The 22,014-nt window shown below is 37.8% G+C and overlaps 3 protein-coding genes across 3 annotated transcripts; 2 read left to right on the plus strand and 1 right to left on the minus strand.

The window, feature by feature from the left end:
- The first annotated feature begins 798 nt into the window (after nucleotides 1–798).
- On the plus strand, nucleotides 799–1,571 carry LOC147298727 (receptor-interacting protein). Its single transcript, XM_086229427.1, has 2 exons — nucleotides 799–1,161; nucleotides 1,283–1,571. The coding sequence occupies exons 1-2, from the start codon at nucleotides 889–891 to the stop codon at nucleotides 1,445–1,447; spliced, it is 438 nt and encodes a 145-aa protein (XP_086085553.1). The 5' UTR covers nucleotides 799–888; the 3' UTR covers nucleotides 1,448–1,571.
- Nucleotides 1,572–3,322: 1,751 nt separating this feature from the next.
- On the plus strand, nucleotides 3,323–6,430 carry LOC147298728 (PapD-like superfamily protein). Its single transcript, XM_086237234.1, has 7 exons — nucleotides 3,323–3,860; nucleotides 4,365–4,435; nucleotides 4,634–4,715; nucleotides 4,839–4,957; nucleotides 5,659–5,736; nucleotides 5,857–5,976; nucleotides 6,076–6,430. Exons 1-7 carry the CDS (start codon nucleotides 3,545–3,547, stop codon nucleotides 6,133–6,135), a joined length of 846 nt encoding a protein of 281 aa, XP_086093360.1. The 5' UTR covers nucleotides 3,323–3,544; the 3' UTR covers nucleotides 6,136–6,430.
- A 4,989-nt stretch (nucleotides 6,431–11,419) lies between these two features.
- Nucleotides 11,420–14,266, minus strand: STP12 (sugar transporter protein 12). The gene is made up of 4 exons (XM_086234831.1): nucleotides 14,050–14,266; nucleotides 13,621–13,943; nucleotides 12,137–12,766; nucleotides 11,420–12,027 (listed from the first exon to the last, which is right to left on the minus strand). The coding sequence occupies exons 1-4, from the start codon at nucleotides 14,180–14,182 to the stop codon at nucleotides 11,551–11,553; spliced, it is 1,563 nt and encodes a 520-aa protein (XP_086090957.1). The 5' UTR covers nucleotides 14,183–14,266; the 3' UTR covers nucleotides 11,420–11,550.
- Nucleotides 14,267–22,014: the final 7,748 nt, after the last annotated feature.

Below are 22,014 nucleotides of genomic sequence, written 5' to 3' on the forward strand. Positions count from 1 at the left end.
AGAGACATATATCAATGGGGGCAGTGAATTCAACAACTTTCTCCTCCTCTTCAATTACAAATCAAATCGGCAATAACATTGCTATAGCCACAATATGTGTTTGAAACTTTGGAGAGAGCAGCGAAGAGGGGGGACGTGGGAGTTTGAAGATTGAAGAGTCCTCTTTTTTTGAGAAGAGAAGATTGAAGAGTCTTCTAGAATAGGGAAGACATAGTTGGAAAAATGTTGATTTTTAGGGGTATTTAAAGTAATATAACTCAACATCAGCACATGACATTGTTTCAAAAAGTAATTTTGCGCCAGGGCACGTGTCCCCACTCGTCCTCACGTGCCTCCACCCTTGGATTTGGATAAGGGATAATTTTACACCTCCAAAGTTGTACCAACTTTCAATTTGGTACCGCATCCTTAACATGTTACAATGTTACTCCTCTGTTTATTAGTACCTTCATTGAACTATATTATACTTTGATGTAGCAGTAGCATATGCAATGCCCACTTTTTTCTCTTACGTGTCACCCACATTGCCTTCCCTAATTGTTTTACTGCCAAAACATGCCACATGGGCTATGACTAGGAGAAATTCAGGCAAAATGCGCCACGTGGCATGACCCATTAATTAAAAAACAGAGAGAATAAAAAAAAAAAAAAAAAGCCACATACATACATGCTCCATGGGCTCATTTTGGAAAACTAATGTTGAAGTGGCCCAAACCCAATTTATTGGGCTTTATGCCACATGATCCAGTCAATGGTTGGGACTTAATTTGCACAAGGATAGCTTCCTCATCCCCTTTTTCTCCATCTCCACCGCACAAATAACAAGGCCTTCAAACTCCAAACCGATAAGCTTCTCTTGCCACTACGAACACATTAAAACCAGAGACCATGTTGTTACTGAAACCCTGTAAAATCCATCATCGCTCACCATTCCTCTGCAACCCTCGCGAGCTTCAAAAACCCACAAAAACAAAAACCCAATTTGCAGAATGCAAGACATTGGACCGCCATAAAAGAAAACTTGGGTTGAGGGTACGTAGTGGAGAAGGTGAAGCAGAGAAGAAGAGTCAAGAAAGACGACCTTTCTTGACTCTTGAAGAAGCGGGTCTCGTAGAAATGTCTGGTCTCGACACTCACGAGAGGTTTCTATGTCGTTTAACGGTATTAATTCATTAATTAACCAGTTAATTCCACTATTTTAATTTCTCAATTATATTATCTTTCATGCATTATATGTAATGGAAGCTCATTATGTACAAAACACACACACACACACACACAGATATCGTCTTTGAATTTGCTGAGAGTGATATCAGAGCAAGAAGGATGCCCAATTGAGGAGCTAAATGCTGGGAGGGTGTGTGACTGGTTTGTGAAGGACAAGCTCAAAAGAGAGCAGAACATTGACTCTGCTGTGCTTCAATGGGGTGATTCCGACCCCTTTTAGTTAATTACTCCCTTAATACAACTTAATTGTAAAATGAGATATTATTTATCTTCAACAAGTATTTTCTTTTTTAGGTTGCAACAACAAGTATTTTCTTCATTATCAATAGAATCAGATCAATCAATACTATTTTGTTCATATAGAATGATTAACCATTACTTTAACCAAAACATTCTTTATTTTGAACAACAATAATCCATGTTCTTTTCAACGCCAAGGCCATTCCAACGCGTTATTGACTTTCATTGTGAGTTTTCTATTGTGGGTGTGGAATCTAAAAACTATTGTTAACTCTCTTTCAAGTCTTGATCATTGAACTTATGACAAAAAGCCAAATTAATATATAGATGTCATGTAGCTCTGGAAACAAATTGGTTAAAAGAAATTGCATATTGAATATTCTTAATTAAACAATAATATATTATGTTATCACAATGTGAAACATATCAAATTGTTTTTTTTTTTTGCCAGGGAAACATATCAAATTGTTTAACAAAAGAGAAATTTTTCTCTAAGACGGATGCATTTGTATTTTTTTTCTAGATATTCATCACTGAGCGCTCGACAGCTTTTTTTAGGATATAGGATACGAGTTTACCTCATACTTTTGTAGGGTGTAGAATGAGACTTGTGAATGTTGCATGTTAGGTTTTAACTTTAGAAGTTATAAAATTTCAGAGTTAAAACATAACATAAAACCGACTTGAAACTTTTAGAATTAAAATTTAACATAAAACTGACAAATTAGTGCCAAACGCTCACGAAAGAAGCAAAAATGTATTATCGAACGCTCGACAATGACTATTAAGTGCTCAGCGTCGGCCGTCGAACGCTCAACAATGACTATTAAGTGCTCAACGTCAGCCGCCGGGCGTTTATAAAAAAAAAAAAAAAGTGCGAACGTGCTACAAAGAGAATTACTAAACAAAAGAAAAGTACTATAAAAGTATAAAGCATAAAGAAACTCTTCTTTTACTCATTTAAAAAGAAAAAATTGCCCAAAGCATATTGGTAATAAATTTGATGTGGGCTTAGTGGGTGGTACCGTGGTAGGCAGGGACATATTGGCCTTTGTCATATTGTAATTTTTATGTGACTTGATTGAGTCTCGCCTCCAATTTTGCCTTGATTGACTGCCATAAACAAAAAAAACAACTAACAAATCATGGAAATATTTAAAGAGACTTCAAAGTCCAAATGTTGTTGCGTCAGCTTGGAAGGAAAATAGCGAAGGTTCGACCGCACTACTCAAGTTTATCTCGTGTTCACAATTCCCATCCCGCGTAGGATTTAATTAATTAAATAAATACGCACTTAAGAATTTGTTAACCTTTCAATAAAAATCAATGATTAAAGTATAATCCCACTCAAACCCACCGTTAAGAAAAACAGAGCCTCAGATAAATTCTATCCAGTTAGAGCACCCAATTTACCTATGATATTTATGTACTATATTCCTAATAAAGATGTGACTCTTCGTCTAATTACTATGTATCTTACATATTAAAAAGATAATCTATAAGGTGGTTAATTAAAGAGATTTTTCAATGAATAGTCCTGCCACGTGTATATTGTGGCATCTACTTTTACATTGACATATGTTACATTTAAAGTAAAGTTTTACAAGTTCTAAGAAGAAATAAAATACACGTCGCGTTATAGCACTTCGTGATTGTATTATACACATGATACAACTCTCTTAGATTTTTCTGATTCGTTAAAATGATTCCAATAACATTACTCAAAGTCAACTCAACAACCCCACGTCAACGGTTTGTCTTTTGTGACTTTGCGAGCCAGCTTTGGGCACAGACGAACCCATTGTTTCACTTTCACGCAATGAGAAAAAAGGAGGAAAAAGCATTCCATGTCGAGTACGGCGTCGTTTTAATTACGTCCACCAGTCTAAGTGAGTACCAAAGCAAACAAAGGATGCCACAAAGCTAAGCAGCATAAAAAAGGTCGGACGTGAACTCAACCGGTCAAATCCAACTCAATCCTCTCCCTCAGTTCCGACTCGCGAAGGCGGTAGAGTGTCTTCAAAACGACGCCGTATCTGCTTCCTCCTAATGCTCTGAGAGTGTGTGAGAGAGAGAGATGGCCATAGCAGCTGACCAAAAGTCGTCGTCGTCGTCGTCGTCCGACGGAAAAGTCTGGGGCTTCTTCAAGCGACCGTTTCGGCCGTCGTCTGCCGCCAACACCAACACCAACACCACCAACAACAACGCGGTCGTTACGACGTCGTCCTCGTCGTCGTTGCACCACAACGGTCCCCACCAACTTCACCATAACTCTCAGCAGGCGGAGGGATCCAATCCCCAAACGACAAATTCGGTGTCGTCGGTCGCCAGGTCGCTGCTTCCCACTCGCCGTAGACTCAAGCTTGATCCCCACAACAAGCTCTATTTTCCTTGTACGTAGTCTTCTCTCTTCCATTTGCTCCTTATTTTTTTTTAATTTAAAATTTGTTCAATTTATATATTTGTAATGTTTCCGATTTAATTGCTTGCACCTGAATTAACTAATATAGATTGTGATAAATTGTTGCCAATTTTGAATTTGCTTTTAGATTATGTTGTTGATTTTAGGTAGTCTGAAATTGGTAAGTACCAGCATATCTTGTTTTAGCTTAATTTTTGTATAAAACATAAGGATTAAGGAAACTCAAATCGTGTGTTTGAGCTACTCATGTAGTAGATCATCTGCGATTGTCATTCGGGTTTTCAAAGGGTGTTTTCGATGATTTTTGTATTGCTACCACAGTTTTTAGAATGATTTAGTGGCTAAAGGGGACAATCGAGCCGGTTTCGACATTTGTTTTCTTGTTTGTTTGTTTTTGAAGATGTTTGCTGGTTCGAAAGATGTTTTTGTTGATTCATTTACTTATTTTTATGTTTGAACTGTATGTCTCTTGAAGGTGAACCTGGCAAGCAGGTTAGGAGTGCCATTAGAATTAAAAACACAAGCAAGTCCCATGTAGCATTCAAGGTACTGTTACACGTTTTACGATTTTCTTTCCCTTCTGTGGTCTCTAAGTATTCTTGTTATTATCAATCATTGCCTGGGAAGTGAATTCTGGGTGCTGTTACTTGAAAATGGTTACCAAAGAATAATGTGGTGGACATTGTTAATGTTCGCTATCCTGATTTATTTTTCTAATAAGTTTGCTCACTTTTCTTGCTTTAGTTTCAAACAACTGCACCAAAAAGTTGTTTCATGCGTCCTCCAGGGGCTATTCTTAGTCCTGGCGAGAGTATCATAGCAACGGGTAATGGTTTATGTATAACTTTGTGCAATTTCATTCATTGCCCTTTATGTTATTCTGTTGGAACCATTGTCATCTTTGTCTTTCTAACAAGTTTATCCACTTAATTTTGGATTGTTTTGATAGTGTTCAAGTTTGTGGAGCTTCCTGAGAACAATGAAAAACTAGTGGATCAAAAGAGCAAAGTTAAATTTAAAATCATGAGCCTGAAGGTGAAGGGACCAATGGATTATGTACCTGAGCTGGTGTGTTGCCTGCATCCTTTAAATTCTATCTTTAGTTATAATGTTAATTTATTAACTAAATTTGCTAAGCGTGTTCAGACGTATTTATTTGGACGTCTTCTATGTTGTGACTTTCCTTTATAGGCCTGAACATCTCTTTTACTGATCTGATTTGGTCAATCATTTTAATTTTCCCCGTATGTTTAATCTAATTCTTCCTTATGATGGTAATCTACCGTATATTACTGATTGCAGTTTATGATCTGGAGCTTACTACTTGAATTAATTTTAATGTATAATGAGCTTCTGGGCCCTACTATAGTCTTCCTGGACTAGATGTCCATAAATTCTGCCCCTTCAGTTGAATAATGTCTATAGGTAGTAATTATTGTTTTATAACAATCATAATGTGGTCTGCTGTGGTGATAATGTCCCTAATGTGACTGGTACACAGTCCAGACTTGATTGGATATGAAATTTTTGAATTAAAAGCTGATTGAATGTTGTTAATTTGACTTTTGATCTTGAAGAAGTCGTAGTCAGTCTTGTTCAGATTTGATTCTGTATAAAGGTTCATTCTTGTTCAGATTTGAGTTCTCTGAGCTGTTAATCGCACCTTTCTGTACAGTAGATATCAAATTGATATGTATTGGCAGGCACATGGAATCTTCTTTTGAAATGTTGTTGATGCACTAACCTAAGAAATTCTTTCTTGGGCACAGTTTGATGAGCAGAAGGACCAAGTAGCAATAGAGCAGATACTACGGGTTATCTTTCTAGATCCAGAGCGTCCTACTCCAGTAAGTGTTGTTGATGTGTCATTAACTTGATGTCAGTTTTTGTGTTTGTAAGTGTATATCATGAACCTGCTTATGCATTTATCTGCTGTTTAAGGGATTCTACCTTTTTGTTTCTTCAAGGCTTTAGAAAAATTGAAGCGCCAGTTGGCTGATGCTGATGCTGCGGTCGAGGCACGCAAGAAACCTCCAGAAGATGCCGGTCCAAAGATTATTGGAGAAGGGCTCGTCATAGATGAATGGGTTAGTACTTTGTACTGTAATTCCACGCTAAAAGTCCTTGTGAAATGAATCAACTTATCATGTGCTTCATCCATTTTTATCCTTTCTAATGTTGTGTAGAAGGAGCGGAGGGAAAGATATCTTGCTCGGCAGCAGGGTGAAGGGGTGGACTCTACATGAACTGGTGCCGCATTTGTTTCGCGTGGTTTTCTCTGATTGAGTGAAAATCAATAATCTACTTTGGTGTATCTTTTTGTAACCCTCTTTTATCTTTTCCTGTAATGTGAAGGATGTTGTATGCGAAAGCAAAAAAATGATGAGGACAGTCCAATATATTTCGATGTAAAAAAGAAAACAATTTGAATAGGAGAGTCTCTTGTAATTTGAGAGTACTCCGAACTTGGCTAGCAACAGCTGTCTGTAGATAATGCGATTTTGTTTCTCTTTTCAGGAATAAAATTGGTCTTTGTTGTGAGTTGCTACAGTAATCTGTTACTTTTGAGAAATATTTCTGTGGGCAAACTTGCATTGCCATAAAATTGTTTTTGGTACATTAAACTCGTGTGGTGCGCGTAGCACGTGATGAGGGAAATGAGGGTATGTGTATTTGTATTAATTAACCAATATACGATCCGAATACGTTTTTGCGTGCGTTTCTTGCTAAGTTGTTGTGGATGGGATTCCAAGAAATTGCCAACAAGGCTTTGGACACCGTCCAAATGGCCAATTCATACAAGAAACCACAAAACCCGCCACTGGTAAAACCAGAAACCATGGCTTCCACAGCTGCTGGTTTTTGGTTTTGGGGTTATCCAAAACCACTAAACCACCTTCCTCATCGCCAACTGATACTGACCAAAGCTCCCTCTACAAATACGCACTTGTTTGTACTACTCCAAACTCTTAAGGCTTTTATCCAATTCAGTTACAAGAAGAAGAAGATACACAACTTCACACTAAGAAAGCAAGTTTGAGAATGAGTTATTGGGGCAGAGATTGGGTAGGAGGCAGCACAGGTACTGTGGTGGAAGGCCATAGAAATGATGGGTCCAAATGGCACTCTGGGCTTCTTCCAACCCTTAATGCCAGCAAACAGAGACACATCTCATGCAGCAGGAGTAGTAGCAATCCAGTGGATGCAGGCAGAGAAAGCGATAGGAGAAAGCAGGAGGCTCAGGCTGAGGAGTCCCTTCACAAAGTCATGTACCTAAATTGTTGGGCACAAAGCTAACATCTTTCAACATTGAGAGCTATGAAATTATATTTATTTGGCTCTTATTGTTATGGGATGCCAACTCATCCTGATGTACAGATCATATCCAGAATTTTTAAAATCATTATTTTCTACTTGTCTAGTATACTCCGTGACATCTTTGTTGAACAGCTAGCAAGCAAGCAAGAAAGAAAGCTAAGACCAATAGAGCATGGCATACAAAGCTGGCTTCTTGTTTGGAACTCAATTATTAACGGCTTTTTTGGCTTCATTTGTTGGTATGCACCACATTTTTGCCAATATAAATACAAGGGGTTTTAATCAAAGATGGCAAGCCAAACCCAGATCAAATTCTCTATTTTAAAGCAAGAACAAAAGAAAGAAATGGCTAAGGCTAACAGCAATAAACCCATGATTATAAACTTGGTTTTGATGCTGTCTCTTCTCCTTGTAGTCTCTTTGGCTGAAAGCAAATTTCTTGGTAATAATCTTTTGATTTTGGTCAATTCTGTAGCATAAATTAAAAAACACATGCAATTCTTTGGTTATATTATTTAAGGCTTATATATATTGACATGTTTTTTGTTTTTGTTTTGATGTTGAAATTAATAAGAAAATGGGATTTTGAAGCCGCGTGCCACCCTAAAATGTGATTCAGTGTACGGTGTGAAAACTGGAGACACCTGTTTTGGGGTCACTCAGACTTTCAACTTGACCACTGATTTCTTTGCTTCAATCAACCCCAATCTCAATTGCACAGCTCTCTTCGTTGGTCAATGGCTTTGTCTTAATGGCTCGTTGAGTTAAGCTGCTAGTGCTGCTCAACTACTACTTAAACTCAAACAATTTGGGAACTAAAATGAATGATCGCATCAATAAGGAGATCACAATTCAGAACTACTCCTACTGCTATTTTTCATTCTATTTGTTGTGGGATTTTCTTTGTAATAATTTTCTGACAAATCTGTGTCTGTGGGTCCGCGCCATTTTTCATTGTATTTAGTGTTGGAATTATTTAATTTCATTGTGATTTTATTTATTTATTTGGGACTTCTTATATTTTGCCCATTTTCATCTATTATCAAATAGTTTTGAGTTGAGTATTTTAATTTCTTTATAATTTTAAAGTGCATGTTATCCACAGCCATACTATTCTCACGTCACTCAAATATTAATAAATTATATATTGAGAATATAAAGCCTTGCATGACAGTTTATACACTCTTGACACTTTCACTCAATATCAATTAATTTTAAAGTCTATTAAGTTTTAGGTCAAAATTAATAATTTACTTACCTAGAAGGATATTTCATTATTACCTCGCGCTCAACGCTCTAATTTACGTTGACAAATACCTTTAACACACACATTTTGTACTTAGCTTGATTATGTTATTGCCTATATTTATGGTTAAAATTTTTAATTATCTAATAGCAGAAAGTAATAAACCTTCAATTTTAAGTTGGATACTCGAATTTTTTGACGGGAGGCTGTTCAGACCACCCTAACATACTAAGTTGATCACCTCATTCAAATTTTACCCCTTTTTGCCCATTTTGCCCCTGCATAAAAAAAAACCCACCCCTCCAATTTTGGCCGGCCACCACTCCCCGCCGCCGGCGCAACGTACCCCCTCCCCATGGCCGGCGCGACCCCCCTCCCCACCGCTGGCGCAACCCACCTCTCCCCATGGCCGGCGCGACCCCCCCTCCCCTGGCCCGATCTCCCTTCTCTCTCTCTTCCCTCTCTCTACCATCTTCTCTCTCTCCCCTCTGTCTGCCTCCCTCCCTCACCGGATCACCATGGGTGGCCGGCACGACCCCATAGACCTCCAGATCGGGGGTCGCGCCGGCCATGGGGAGGGGTGGGATACTCGAATTTCTTGACTGTCTGAATAAATGCATATTTGACTATGGAGAATGGGCCCATGGCAAGCTCTTGGTGGTTCAATGGCTCTATGTTGCTGGCACAGCTAATGGACCTATGGTTGTTAATGGATGCCCAGGGTTTACATTAGCCCAAGACTTTCTAATTGGAGATACCATTTGGGTTGGATCTATCTAGCCCAGCCTTGTTTCCTCAATAAACTTCTTCATGGATACTGGATAGAGTTGTTACACTCTGAAAGTTCTCTTTTGGGCCAGTTGTGCATGGGCTGACTGAATGCAAATCCTAATGGAAAGCTCAAATCTTTCTCTAACAGCAAAATCCACGGAGAATTTTCCCACACACAAAAGTGCTTGGTATAAACTATAAAGGTAGTTTGATATCTTTTTAAATTGTTGGGAATCACACAAAAGACACTGTATCATGCAGCGTGTATGTTAGACTTGTTTAAGTAGATGTCTACTTTATTCTTCTCACCCCCAAAAGGGCTCAATTGTATGCATCCTATGCTTGTTGTATAGGGATATGGGGGACATGCATGAATGAACGGGCATCTAAGGCTAGAGAAAGAGACACAAAAGCACCAAACCCAAAAGAAGGATATATTTAGCATATTATCCCCGAGTTCTTATGAGATAGGGAGGGATAAGTAATGGAAAAAAAAAAAAAGCATCGCAGAGAATAACTATTTGTACTGTCTTAACTGACCATTTTGTGTACTATATTTTTGATAGAGATGAAACCTATTTATATAAGACAATTTTATTAGAAAATTTGTACAAGAGATGATTTGTTGAGATAGTGCAAATAGTTTTATTAGAAAATGAATTTCACTTATCCAATTCTATCCAAAAACATATCCATTTAGGATTTGGGGAGACCCAAAAAAGTGCCCCTATGCATTTAAAGGGTAGTCATGCGATTCTTCTTTTCCTTCATTGCAAGGCCGTGACCAAATTGACAAACACCTCTCTTTTCTGCTTTGCTACAAGGTTTTGGCCTGTGAATTGTGCTATACAATCCGTACATTATGTGTTGGATATATTCACTGTCAAGTTTGTAATACCGAAAGCTCTTGCAATCTCATAATTAGGTTGTGGAAAAAGAAAAAAGGCTACACCAAAAGCATGTGAAATTTGATTCCCCACTTGCAATAAAGTTGTGAATGATAGAAAATCTTCATTCAATGATGGTTGGATTTCAGTTTCCTTTTTTTCCGAGAAAGTCCCTTCTAATTTTCCACACAAATCATTGTTTAAATCCAATGTGCGCCATTATCTATTTTGAGTGGTTAGATGTTGTTGATCAATCGTGCCATCAATAGTTCATAATCATCCACAGCATCATGTAATCATGTGCATAGCTATTTTATTTTCACCAAACATTATTAGGGAGAAGATTCGAATTTAAAACCTCCATCAATACATAGCAAATTTAAGTACAACATCTCAATCTTTAGATAGTCTTATAGACGACTAAAATGCAAATGCAAGTTGTGTTTACAAATGAAAACTATACCATTAGAGCTACTGTTTATCTGCTATGGTTAAATTTCCCAAAGCCATGAACATCTAAAAGGACTAAAGATTTATATATAGTTGTGGTTGGTTCCACAGGAAAATGTGGAAGCCCATAATTAAGGTTGCTTGCAATGCTGTAAAGTTTATGTCCAACTCTTGTACGTATTCTTTAACTTAGACAGAGTGTCTTCAACTACTAGTTTGATTTCTGTTGGGTTTTATCTGCAACTACTAGTTTCTCTGTTAGATGAGCAAAACCAATGTCATTAGTTAAGATCTCACTCAAGACTCAAGAGGGCCCTAAACCAAGTTGAACATTACCATAGCTAGACCCAACTTGAAATGCCTTTATTCCTTTTAAGCTATTTTAAGTAATCCCATTCCCACCTATAATTGCATGGCACTCATCAAGAACTTGAACTCACTTTTGGTTCTAACTTCCTGGACACTTTGCCTCTCAAATTCAATTGCTTTTCTCTTTTTAATGATGGTTGGAGAAGCATTGCTCATGATGTTGTTGTTAAGTGGCAAGTCATTTTGGCCTGTTCTGGTATTATTTAACATTGTCTCTGGTTCACTTTTCTCTTTATTCGGTTTGCTGCAAAAGCCTTGCTGTAAAAGCCTGATTGGCTTATACAGCAAAAGTTTCCAACCAATATGGAAGTGGAAAAAATGAAACTAGAGATGGTGCCACAATCAGACGATCGAGTGCGCTTGTTAAAAGTCAATAGCACGTTTGAATATGATTCAAAAATCATATGATCAGAATTCAAAAAAGAAAATTTACTGCAATGTAATCAGTTGCTATAAAGCAAAGTACACAAATTTGAAGCAGAAAAAAAATTGGACATAAATTGACAACCATTTTATATAACCTTGCCATTGGAATTGAAACAATAGGTATTTACTTACTGCTACCAAAAACTTAAAAAAGTAAATGAACAGTAAATTAGGCAAATGAAGCCAATGACCAATTACACATTCTTGACTGCTTGACCTGGCTTGCCCATCTCATAACCATTGGGGTGATCTTCTTCAGGGACGAACCTTTTCCAGTACCAGTGTTCCCTCCATACCCTGCCCATCTCTTCAATTGGGATACCTCTGGTCTCAGGCAAGAAGTAGTAGACAAAGATGGACATCACAAACACAAAGAATGCAAAGAAAATGAAGAGCCCAAATTTCAAGTGGCACAGCATTGTTAAGAAGATTTGAGCAACAGCAAAAGTGAAGATCATGTTGACTGAGACATTGACACTCTGAGCAGCTGAGCGGATTTCCAATGGGAAAATTTCACTGGGGACTAGCCAACCAAGAGGTCCCCATGACCATGCAAACCCTGCAACATATGTGCAAATGAAAAGCACCACCACAATTGCATACCACTTGGGCAGTTCACCAGGGTTTCCAGATACTCCAAATTTTGCAGCAATACAAGCAGTAACAACAGCCTGCAATCAAAAAAACAAAAACAAAAACACAAACACAAACCCGATTAGTCAATTTGTTTTAGGACTCAAAAATACTTGCTTTGTAAAGTATTGCTGGAGAGGTACGTACCTGGCATATTAACATTTGAGCTCCACCCTCAAGGAAAAGGAACCTTCTACCCCACTTGTCAACACCATAGATTGAAACACAAGTTGCAAGTACATTAACAGTGCCGGTGATGACAGCTGACATGAGCGAAGCATCGTCTCCAAATCCGATGGTGTTGAACAGAACAGGCGCATAGAACATGATCACATTGATGCCAGTAAGCTGCTGGAAGAAGGGGATGAGAATTGCCATACTGAGGTGGGGTCTGTACTTCCTCTTCAGTAAGTTTCTCCATGGATCCTCTATTTGCTGTGCTGAGTCACTGGCTGCAACAAGGTCATCAAACTCCTCGCTGACATCATCCACACCACGAATCCTTTGAAGTTTGGCCTTGGCTTCATCGCGGTTGCCACGTTCAATCAGAGAGTTTGGTGTGTCTGGCAGGACCAGTGAGCCAATGGTGATGATAAGGGCTGGGACCATAGCACCACCCAAGCTCAAGCGCCATCCCCATCCACCTTTAATCTTAGCAAAGAAGTAGTTCAACACATTGGCAACAAGGATACCAATTGTAATGGATAGCTGGAAGCCTATGTTGAGAGCTCCTCTGTACTTGGCAGGGGCCATCTCAGAGAGGTAGAGTGGCACAGACTGTAATTACAAAACAAAAATACAAAAAGTGTTAATAGTTAATCCCCTGAATTTTACATTTGAATAATGGTGATTTACAAATAATTTGATACAAGTGAACAAAAAGGTCATGCTCCAGGGTCACATGGCTTTGACAAGTTGTCATGTTTTATTGGAAGATAACAATTCACATATTCTTTTATAAGCGAATCAAAGATAATGACAATTTGTATAGAATTTAATAACAAGCCGCTATCAATTTGCAATTTGCCATTCAACACCGTTGCTTCAAAAGTAAACGCAGGCCAAAAAAAAAGGTGCACAGTGAAGTCACACACAAAGAAAAACACAAAGTTACAATTTTTCCAAATTCTTGTCACACACCCCCCCCCCCCCCCCCCTGTTTGGTAGTGAATGGAAAAAATGAGCCATCTTTCTTGCCCACATTTTCTCAGCAACCAAACAGTGTATTATCAGTGACAAATTGGAATATATCCCAGAAAACAGATGAGCAAAAAAGATCCAAAAAGATCCCAGATTTTCCTAGTATTTGTCAGAATATTTCAAACCAGATCTGAAGAAACAGTTAACTTCTAAGGCATACAAATTCAGACACACACGTTAAACGACAAACCCAGAAAGAAAAAAATCGTAGCATAAATAAAACTCAGACACAAAGAGGAATAAAATCATTGGGCTCAGTTTTTTGTTTGTTTGTTTTTGGACAGCACATTCCTTGTTCTTCACTGACAACTTGTATATCAAACTAAAACCAAAACACAGAGAATATCAAAATTTCTTGACCCAATACAACAAAACAAACACCACAAAGATCCAAACAAACAGAGAGAGAGGAGAGACTGAGAATCCTATACCTGATTGGAGAACCCGATACCAAACCCGAGTAGCATCCGACCCAGAATCAACATCCAGACCGCTGTGGAAAACCCATTGATGATGGCACCAGCGCAGAACAGCAGACCACCAAACAACATCGACAGCCTCCGCCCAAACTTGCGCGTCACCGTCGCCGCCACAATCGAGGCCAGCAGAGCCGCCAAGTAGAGCGACGACGTGAACATGGTCAGTGTCTGACTGTCGTACTGGCAGTACTGGTTGGTGGTCTTGTCGTGTTGCTTCTTGCGGTACACGGCGGGAAAGAACTTCTTCAAGAACGAGTCCATGGACGTCACCCCACCTGAAAAAAAAAAACAAAACCCAAGAAAATCACATGAGAAACAAGTGGGTTTTTCGAAAAAGGAAATTTATCAAACAGTTTGTGATCTGAAGAAAGAAAGGTGTACCGGAAATCCCAATATCGTAGCCGAAAATCAGACCCCCCATGGCTGCAACAATACATGTTGCGAGGACATAGGGGGTGAGTCTTCCCGCGTAGACCTTGTTGTTGCCATTGGTGGCAATACCAACAGCAGGCATTGTTGGCGTTGTTGAGAATTGAGAGAGAAAGAGAGAGCAAGAAGTAAAAGAGAGTGAGGACTGAGGCCAAGAATAGCGAGATGAAGTTTTGGACGGGGGGTGGGCAGGTGTATATATAGAAGGAAATTTTTGAATTCCTAAATTTACAGGGTGTAGGAATTCTATTTTTTTGAGCTGTCAAAAATATATTATTGATAAAAATAATCATCTTAATTAATTATCAATCAACATTATTCTCATACACGGTATCTACATGTAATTTGTGGATAAGATTGGATATTGTTGGAGTAACCTCTAAACAAGTTAGTGAGTTACTATACTTGGAAATAGGATTTCCTATTGATTTTGCGTTTATGTCCGAAACAATTTGGGAGAGTAGAAGGGTTAAACTTTTTGTGTTTAGGATTTTCCTAATCGGTGAAGGATTAAAATATCCTAAGATCTTGAATTTAATTATATTTAAAACGACTTTGTTGTGAAGTTTTAAGTTAGGATTAGAGTTTGTATATGTTTCTGATTTCTTAGTTAATAGAGAATTCAGACTTTTTAAAGATTTAAGTCTATTGGATAGTCTTTTTGTGATGAGGTTTAAGAATTGAACGTTTCGTTGTTTTATAATTTTTTAATTAGTAGAGAATTCTGACTCTTTAAAGATTTAAGTTTATTTGATAGTCCTCTTGTTATGGGGTTTAAAAATTGAACGTTTCGTTGTTTTATTATTAGAGAGTAGGTAGAGAATTAAACATTTTATGTTAAGTGTATGTGATTTCCTATTCGAGGATCCAGACTAGCTTTAGATGCAAATGCACTTGATGGTCCTACAATTCCAACTTAAACAAATTGAAAAAACGAGAAGAAGGTTGGGGATAGAAGCAGGCATTGAATATGAAACATAACCAATAAATGTTTAACCTTTTGGCAGCAAACTTAAGCAGTAAATAGCAATGCTTGGAAGATAAGGTCATAAGGGTCGGTGACACCGTGACCAAATTTGTCAAATTACACGTCAGATGTTACTCAGAAAGATTGGGATGTTAATATTTGGTTAGGTGTGAATAGTTTCTTTGCTTGTTCATCACCAGAATTTGGATAATGTTGTGGATACTTGACATATACTATGGATTGGATTGGATTCGAATATGGATTAGATTAGTACAGTCGGCTACGTACAATACATAATTACATACCCATTAATCATGGGATTGTTTGTAATAAAGCGGGGAATACGTGACTTAAAAGGCCTTTACAAGTACAGCAAAGTAGTCGGTCCATGTGAATGGGATACGAGAATGCGACTTCAAACGGTCAAAATCAAGCGTGGCAGTATTGTAATTTGGGGCAATGTCCGGGGGTGTTTGGGATTGGGGCTGGGTTACGAAAGACAGGCGTAAGCCGCGTGAGTGATTGGACCATTGGGTGGTCCGTTTCCTCAAGTTCCGGAAAATACAGCCAAGACTCAGAAATTGATTCTCTCAGTCTCTCAGAGCTCTCAACTCACTTCCTTTTTGGGGTTAAATAGTAATAATAAACCTTCCTTTATGGGCTTTTATGACCCAACTGCACAATTTTTTTGCTTGCCATTTCAGCAATCTCACTAATCTTTTCGAAAGGGATGTTAAAAGATCAAGCACATTCTACTATTTGATTTCTTTTTTTCCTTTTCCAATACTTCTGAAATTTAATGTTTATAAATCTAGAATTTATTATATTTATTCAGCAAATAAAGAGTAAGTATGTGCTTAAACTCGAATATTTTAAATTTAAATCGTTACAATCACAACACATTCAAATTTACAATCACAACACATTCAAATTTAATTGATATGTGTCATTGTCCAATAATTACCCATAATCTTATCTTTTAACCAATAAAAAAGCCGAGTGGCCAAAAAAAAAAAAAAACCAATAAAAAAGCCGGTGTGAAAGTTTTCAATGTTGCATAAATTTATATTTAGTGTACCATAATACTAATGGAATCTATTCCAAAAAATGTCGTGTTGGATATGGAACATCATATAGAGACGTTGGTTTCCATACAATGCAACTCTATCACACAAGAGACAAGACTCAAACTTCTCTAAAATGGATTGATTTTCTAATCTTTTTTTTTTTTTTTTTAATTCGAGTTTTCCAACATTTATGGGAAGCTAGCTAGTCCTCCCTTAGGACTAACTTGCTAGGTTAAAAAATGTTTAAATCTTTGACGTTCATGGCAAAAGATGATTGAATATAGGAAGTCACATTTAAATGAGATCACATCGCATTATCTTCAAATATATAATCAAATCACATGCAACTAGGTGATGAAAACTAAACAATGTTGCCCAATCTTCTCAAAACATTATATTAAAATATTTATATATATAAATAATAAGGGATTCCAATGAGATATGCACTAGTCATTGTTTTAATTCGTTAAACTGCACCATTAAATCTCAGTTATGAATAACTTTGTATATTCTTCCAGGATTACAATTATTTATTTCATTGAGTTTGAATAAGGAATATATATATATGCAAAGTAACTAATTCAAAAAATTGAAAAGACAAAGAAGCTCGAATAAAGGAAAAGCGACAGAAAAAAAAAAAGGAAAAAGAAAATTGAATAATCTTTTTTAGTTATTCTCTTTTAGTTGTACCCGTAATCTTCTCCAAAACAACTTCACTTGATTTCTTACATGGGTTTTCCACTTTCTCTCGTCTTAATGATGGATAAATTATTTTATGTGATAGTAATATGAGATAATTAGACTTAGATTCTTTAAAAAATAGTTTTTAGATAGAGACTGAGGTGTTTTAAAATTTATAAGAAAATATTTTTAATTTATAATAATGTATAAAAAAATCATTTTAATTCATAATAAAGTCCTTCCCCGATTTATAGGGTATTTCCCTCTATTTGAAAGATATTTCCTTTTCTAGGGTGTAGAGTGAGTTTTGTAGAGGCTGTATGTTAGGTTTTAACTCCAAAATTTTGTTCGCACAAAATTTTGAAGTTAAAACCTAACATAAAACTAGCCGTCAAAGAAAATTTTGAAAGATATTTCCTTTTCTAGGGTGTAGAGTGAGTTTTGTAGAGGCTGTATGTTAGGTTTTAACTCCAAAATTTTGTTCGCACAAAATCTTGAAGTTAAAACCTAACATAAAGCTAGCAGTCAAAGAAAAAAAATAAAAGGACTTAATTAAAAATCCTAAATCACTACTAATCTTAGTCTAAAAAAAACTCATAAAATAGACTAAACTCTAAATTTTCTTAGTAATATTGATATGGACCAGATGATAGAAATTCATATACAATAGTTTAGATGATATACTGATATTAGTGTAAAAATAACTATTAGACATGAATTTTGTGTAAGTCTAGCTGTCTAGGTGATAAATGGCCAATTTTTTTTCTTTGGGATAATAAATTTGCACATGTCTAATAGTTTAACTTGTAGAGAAATGCTATTTATCTTCTTTTTATTGTTCTCATTTTGCAGTATAATTTCAGAATCGAAATAATTCATTTTTTAAATCACCATTTAATGATCATTTTTGTAAAAAATTAATCAAATAAAAAATTATTTTGTTATATAATTGTGAGATCAAATAAACCTACAATTTTGATAATAATTATATTCATTATCTGTTTATTTGATAATTATTATATGACCAAATAATTTTTGATTTAATTAATTTTTTATAAAAATAAACTTTAAAGAGTGGTAAAAAATAAATGATTTTAATCATGAGACTAAACTATAGAATAAAAAAAATAAAAAACAAGGTTTGTAAAAAAAGTGAGTAGCATTTCCCCTGAGTTGTATACTTGTATTAGTGCAAAAGAGGCTTATTAATAGGGAAGATGGTAAATCCTAAACATGTGCGTGTTATTATGCCCCGTACAATAATTTTTGGAATCGACCAAACGTCTAATCCCCTATTATTTTCATAGGTAACTGTGCTTTTTCAGTTTTGATAAACTTTTCTGTTGGATTTGGTTGGCTCAAAGTCCAAACAGAACAGAAAACTTGATTTGAACACCATATAGCCATATATGGTACTTTCAGTTTTCAAGTGGTGAGCTTGTAACTTGCACGGTTGCACCCATTATGGCTTATAGTTTCAAACATGGTTGGCTTGACTTGGTTGACTTGACCCCATGAAAACTGTGGGACCCACTGCAGTTGGAAATTTGGAATCATGGCCGTCCAGTCATCATCATCTGTGATCATCCTGAATGACATATATATGGCTTAAACCATTTCTGGTGGATCCCACGTGCCATGACTTTATTCACACGTGCGATACATCTTGAAAGAGTGATTGGTCGCATTCACACAGACTTGTTGCGTATGGCAGTCTAGTTTTACCAGTCGCAGAGGCAACGACTACTGTGCTTTTCGTTTGTATTGTCGTCACTTTCGTCTTTAGCAAAGAGTTCGTTTTAAAAGTCAGTCCAGCCCCTCCAAATCGATTCAATTTCGAAGGCTTTGTGTCACGGTCCGTGTCAGGGCCCAAACCGCACATGTAGTACGTATTTTAAGAATTTCAAGAGTAGAACTTTAATTGTCTGATATTTTATTCTCAAATTTTTTAAAATATATAAGCCTGTTTTGAATTTAAAATCAGAATTTATTAAAAATTATATTTTACTTGTAAAAACTAATATTTAAAGAACTACAATTTAATGAGCCAAATTAAAAACAATTAATATTTATATTTGAACTAGTCTCACTGCCTTGTTCTTTTTACGCTGACTCCTCAACTTAGTTAATCTAAAAAATACTCTACACCACGGTATGGTGTACTGGGTCATAGAAAGAACCCCATAAGTGGTGAAGCTCGTATGAGTGTAACCAAATCAACAGAATCTCAGTACACATTCAATTAGAAACATAACCACATTTCTCAGTTCTATTTTATTCGATTAATAATATGAAGACTATTTCGGCAACTCAAGCCAACTCATCAATAATCAAACTCTATCACAATTCCCCAACGACAAGAACATTAACATTCCTTAATAATCCAATTATTCAATTCATATCAAACATATTATCAATTAAATCATAGAACTACCATTTGATTAAATATACCGAAATATTATGTTATTCCAATTAGCAGTAAAAACCATCATTTATTTCAGCAAAACCAAACTAAATTAAATTCATTTAATCATGTATTCAATTAGCAATCCACAATTAGCAAAACCATTAACATTACCAATTCAACAAAGGCAATTCACATATTTCAATCAAATCAAGCTCAATAATGTCAGCGGCCTACAACCGAAATCAGAGTTCGTAAAAAAAATCACTATAAATATGAACAATGGCCGGAAATAGGGTTGGTTGCCACAAATGGTGGTTGCCCACACCATATTCCTACTCAAACACGAATTCATAATTCTCAAGCTATCAACCAGTTGCAATCCATCACAAACAAACCCAAAATTTGCAGAAAAGAACACAAAACCATCGAAATAGGATTACCAGCATTATCACACGCGGCGGAGCTCGCGGTGGCAGTGGGTGCTTCACTTGCAATTTCCTAGTTTACAACCAATTACACAATTTTAATCCAGCCAGCAGCAAGAACACACAAAGGGAAGCAAAACTCACCCAAACCTGCAGCCAAGAGTGGCCAGAGTCGCCACAGGCGACGGTGGCAGTGGCGTTTGGATCGGGGCTTTCCGATTCCGGTCCAATTGACTTCATCCGAACACACTCATGTGTTCAGTTCAGCGAAAGGGGACTAACCATACACTCAGAGCAGCAAGACAACGCCGGAAAAGCAGCATCGCCGCCGGGAGCCACCGACGACTTCTCTCCTTCAAAATAGCGGCGGTGGAAGTCGGTTGGATGATCGGAGACCACCTTCATGTTCGCCACGATGAGAAGAAGGAGACCTGACCGGTCCGACGTCGTAACTCCTTCGGGATCGGTGGATCGTCGACGAGAGCGTTTTCTGTCTCGCGTGGATTTTCCGTCTACAGTGGTCGGCCGACGATGGGGAGGGTTGCTGTGGGTCAGCAACGGCGAGAGGAACTTGCCGGTGCCCATCGATGGTCGAGGGGTGGCCGGACGACGAAGATACGGCCGGAGAAAGGGGTCCGACGTGAAAGAGGAAGGAGATAGAGGAGAGAGGGGTGTCCCGATTGAAGAGAGAGAAAATCCCCCATAGAAAATTCTGGATTTTGGGTATTTAAAACCCACTTATGCAAAATTATGAAATTGCCCCTCCCTTCAAATGCCCGTATCTCTCAAACCGTAACTCTGATTTATGCGTGCTTCGTGTCTACGAACTCGTGAACTCGAGATCTATCCACGGGCCCAAAGTCAAAATCAAAAGTCTACTAATTTTAAAAGTCAACTTTGGGTCAATCCCAATTTAAAACAAAATTTAAAATAAATCCAAAACTTTTTTAATTTCTAAATAAATTCTTAAAATATTTAAAATAAAACTTTGAAAAATACGGGATCTCACAGTCCGCACTTAGAGTTGTGCTTCTGTGACATTAATATGAAGTATGGAGGGTCAAATGATAAGAGAATGGCATTCGTTTGGCGAAGAGTGGTCAGGTTGCATGTGTAGAAGGGTAATTTTGTAATTTGGCTATTTCGGGGTCTTCTGATTGGTATTTGGGAAATCTAAAAATACCGGTAAATCAAAGAGGTTAAAACAAGTCCAACGCAACTGACGGTTCGTCATTCGGAGTTCGGATGAATTATTTATGACTCATTGCGCAAGTTGATGTTTCCTCCTGTTTTTTGAAGAAAGCCATAAAATGCTTTTTAGGGGGAGGCATGATGTCAGGCTCTCCACCACCCCCGACGCCCACACCCATGAAGCGTTAAGCAAGCTACTCTAGGAACCTTTGGGGACCTAGGGGGCGGGCACATGAGGTCCAGAGGGCGGTCATCCTGTCCCACGGACAGTACAAGCGAGCGAGAGTGCTTGTATTACGTAAGGCGCGCGCATACGAGGCTACAAGGGGAATTCCCTTATGCTACGCTGAATGCACATCACGCCCACTACATGTGAACTCCCGGAGACTCCCTGGTGCACAGTGGCCATGTAGTACTCAACGAGGGCATCGACTTGGGTTCGGCCATGCGTGATATATGATGCTAGCAGGCACGGGAGGGGCGACCCCGTGCCAACGAGAGAAAGCTAATGTGGGGCATCAGAGAAGAGTTGCTCACTCGGGCGGTATGCTTGCAAGTTGGCTTGCATGTTCAATTCGAGGAAATGACTATGGGCGTGAGCTAGCCCTTAGGGCCATGATAGTTAAGATGCGAAACAAAGTAAGACCCAACATGTAAAAATGGAATGCCGGGGTCATAAGACCTATCAATCGGGCGAGTGTCCTGGCTAAGAACCTTGACACAAGGAAGCAATCACATAGTCGTTACGAGCGAGACTCGAGATGAGTAGTTCTTGCTGGCAAACCTCGAGAAGGTAACGAATGGGTATAAATCTTGAAAAGAGTAAAGAAAAAGGATGGCTGGCCTTGATTCAGAGGAATCTTAGCGCCGCAAGGGCAAATTCTGCTGCTATGTGAGAGGACGAAGCCTTGTGGTACGACGATTGTGTCAAAGAGTTGAATGGTGCTAGCAAATGGGGAAATTAAGTGCCAAAGAAGACCAGAGAACAGAAGAAGAGCCAGAATGAGGGAAGGAACCAACAATGCAATAGTGTAATGGGTCCTTCCCACTACGAATGAGCATGAGGGTGCTGTAGAAGAGTGCGGTTAGCTTTCAAGCTACACCCAACGGGTTGCATCTCTCTTTGAGTGAGTCGAACAAGAAATACATGCGACTCCAAGTCCAAGAGTGGACTCATTT

The sequence above is a fragment of the Dryas octopetala genome, chromosome 1, assembly GCF_963921425.1.
Source record: "Dryas octopetala chromosome 1, drDryOcto1.1, whole genome shotgun sequence".
NCBI lineage: Eukaryota > Viridiplantae > Streptophyta > Magnoliopsida > Rosales > Rosaceae > Dryas > Dryas octopetala.

Bases quoted from the DNA above. Each gene is read 5' to 3' on its own strand.
- STP12 (XM_086234831.1), bottom strand. From the start codon at position 14,182: ATGCCTGCTGTTGGTATTGCCACCAATGGCAACAACAAGGTCTACGCG. The intron at 13,944-14,049 runs GTACACCTTTCT...TTTTTTTTTCAG, and splicing joins CTACGATATTGGGATTTCCG to GTGGGGTGACGTCCATGGAC. The intron at 12,767-13,620 runs GTATAGGATTCT...TTGTAATTACAG, and splicing joins GTATCGGGTTCTCCAATCAG to TCTGTGCCACTCTACCTCTC.
- LOC147298727 (XM_086229427.1), top strand. From the start codon at position 889: ATGTTGTTACTGAAACCCTGTAAAATCCATCATCGCTCACCATTCCTC. The intron at 1,162-1,282 runs GTATTAATTCAT...ACACACACACAG, and splicing joins GGTTTCTATGTCGTTTAACG to ATATCGTCTTTGAATTTGCT.
- LOC147298728 (XM_086237234.1), top strand. From the start codon at position 3,545: ATGGCCATAGCAGCTGACCAAAAGTCGTCGTCGTCGTCGTCGTCCGAC. The intron at 4,436-4,633 runs GTACTGTTACAC...TTCTTGCTTTAG, and splicing joins AGTCCCATGTAGCATTCAAG to TTTCAAACAACTGCACCAAA. The intron at 5,977-6,075 runs GTTAGTACTTTG...AATGTTGTGTAG, and splicing joins GGCTCGTCATAGATGAATGG to AAGGAGCGGAGGGAAAGATA.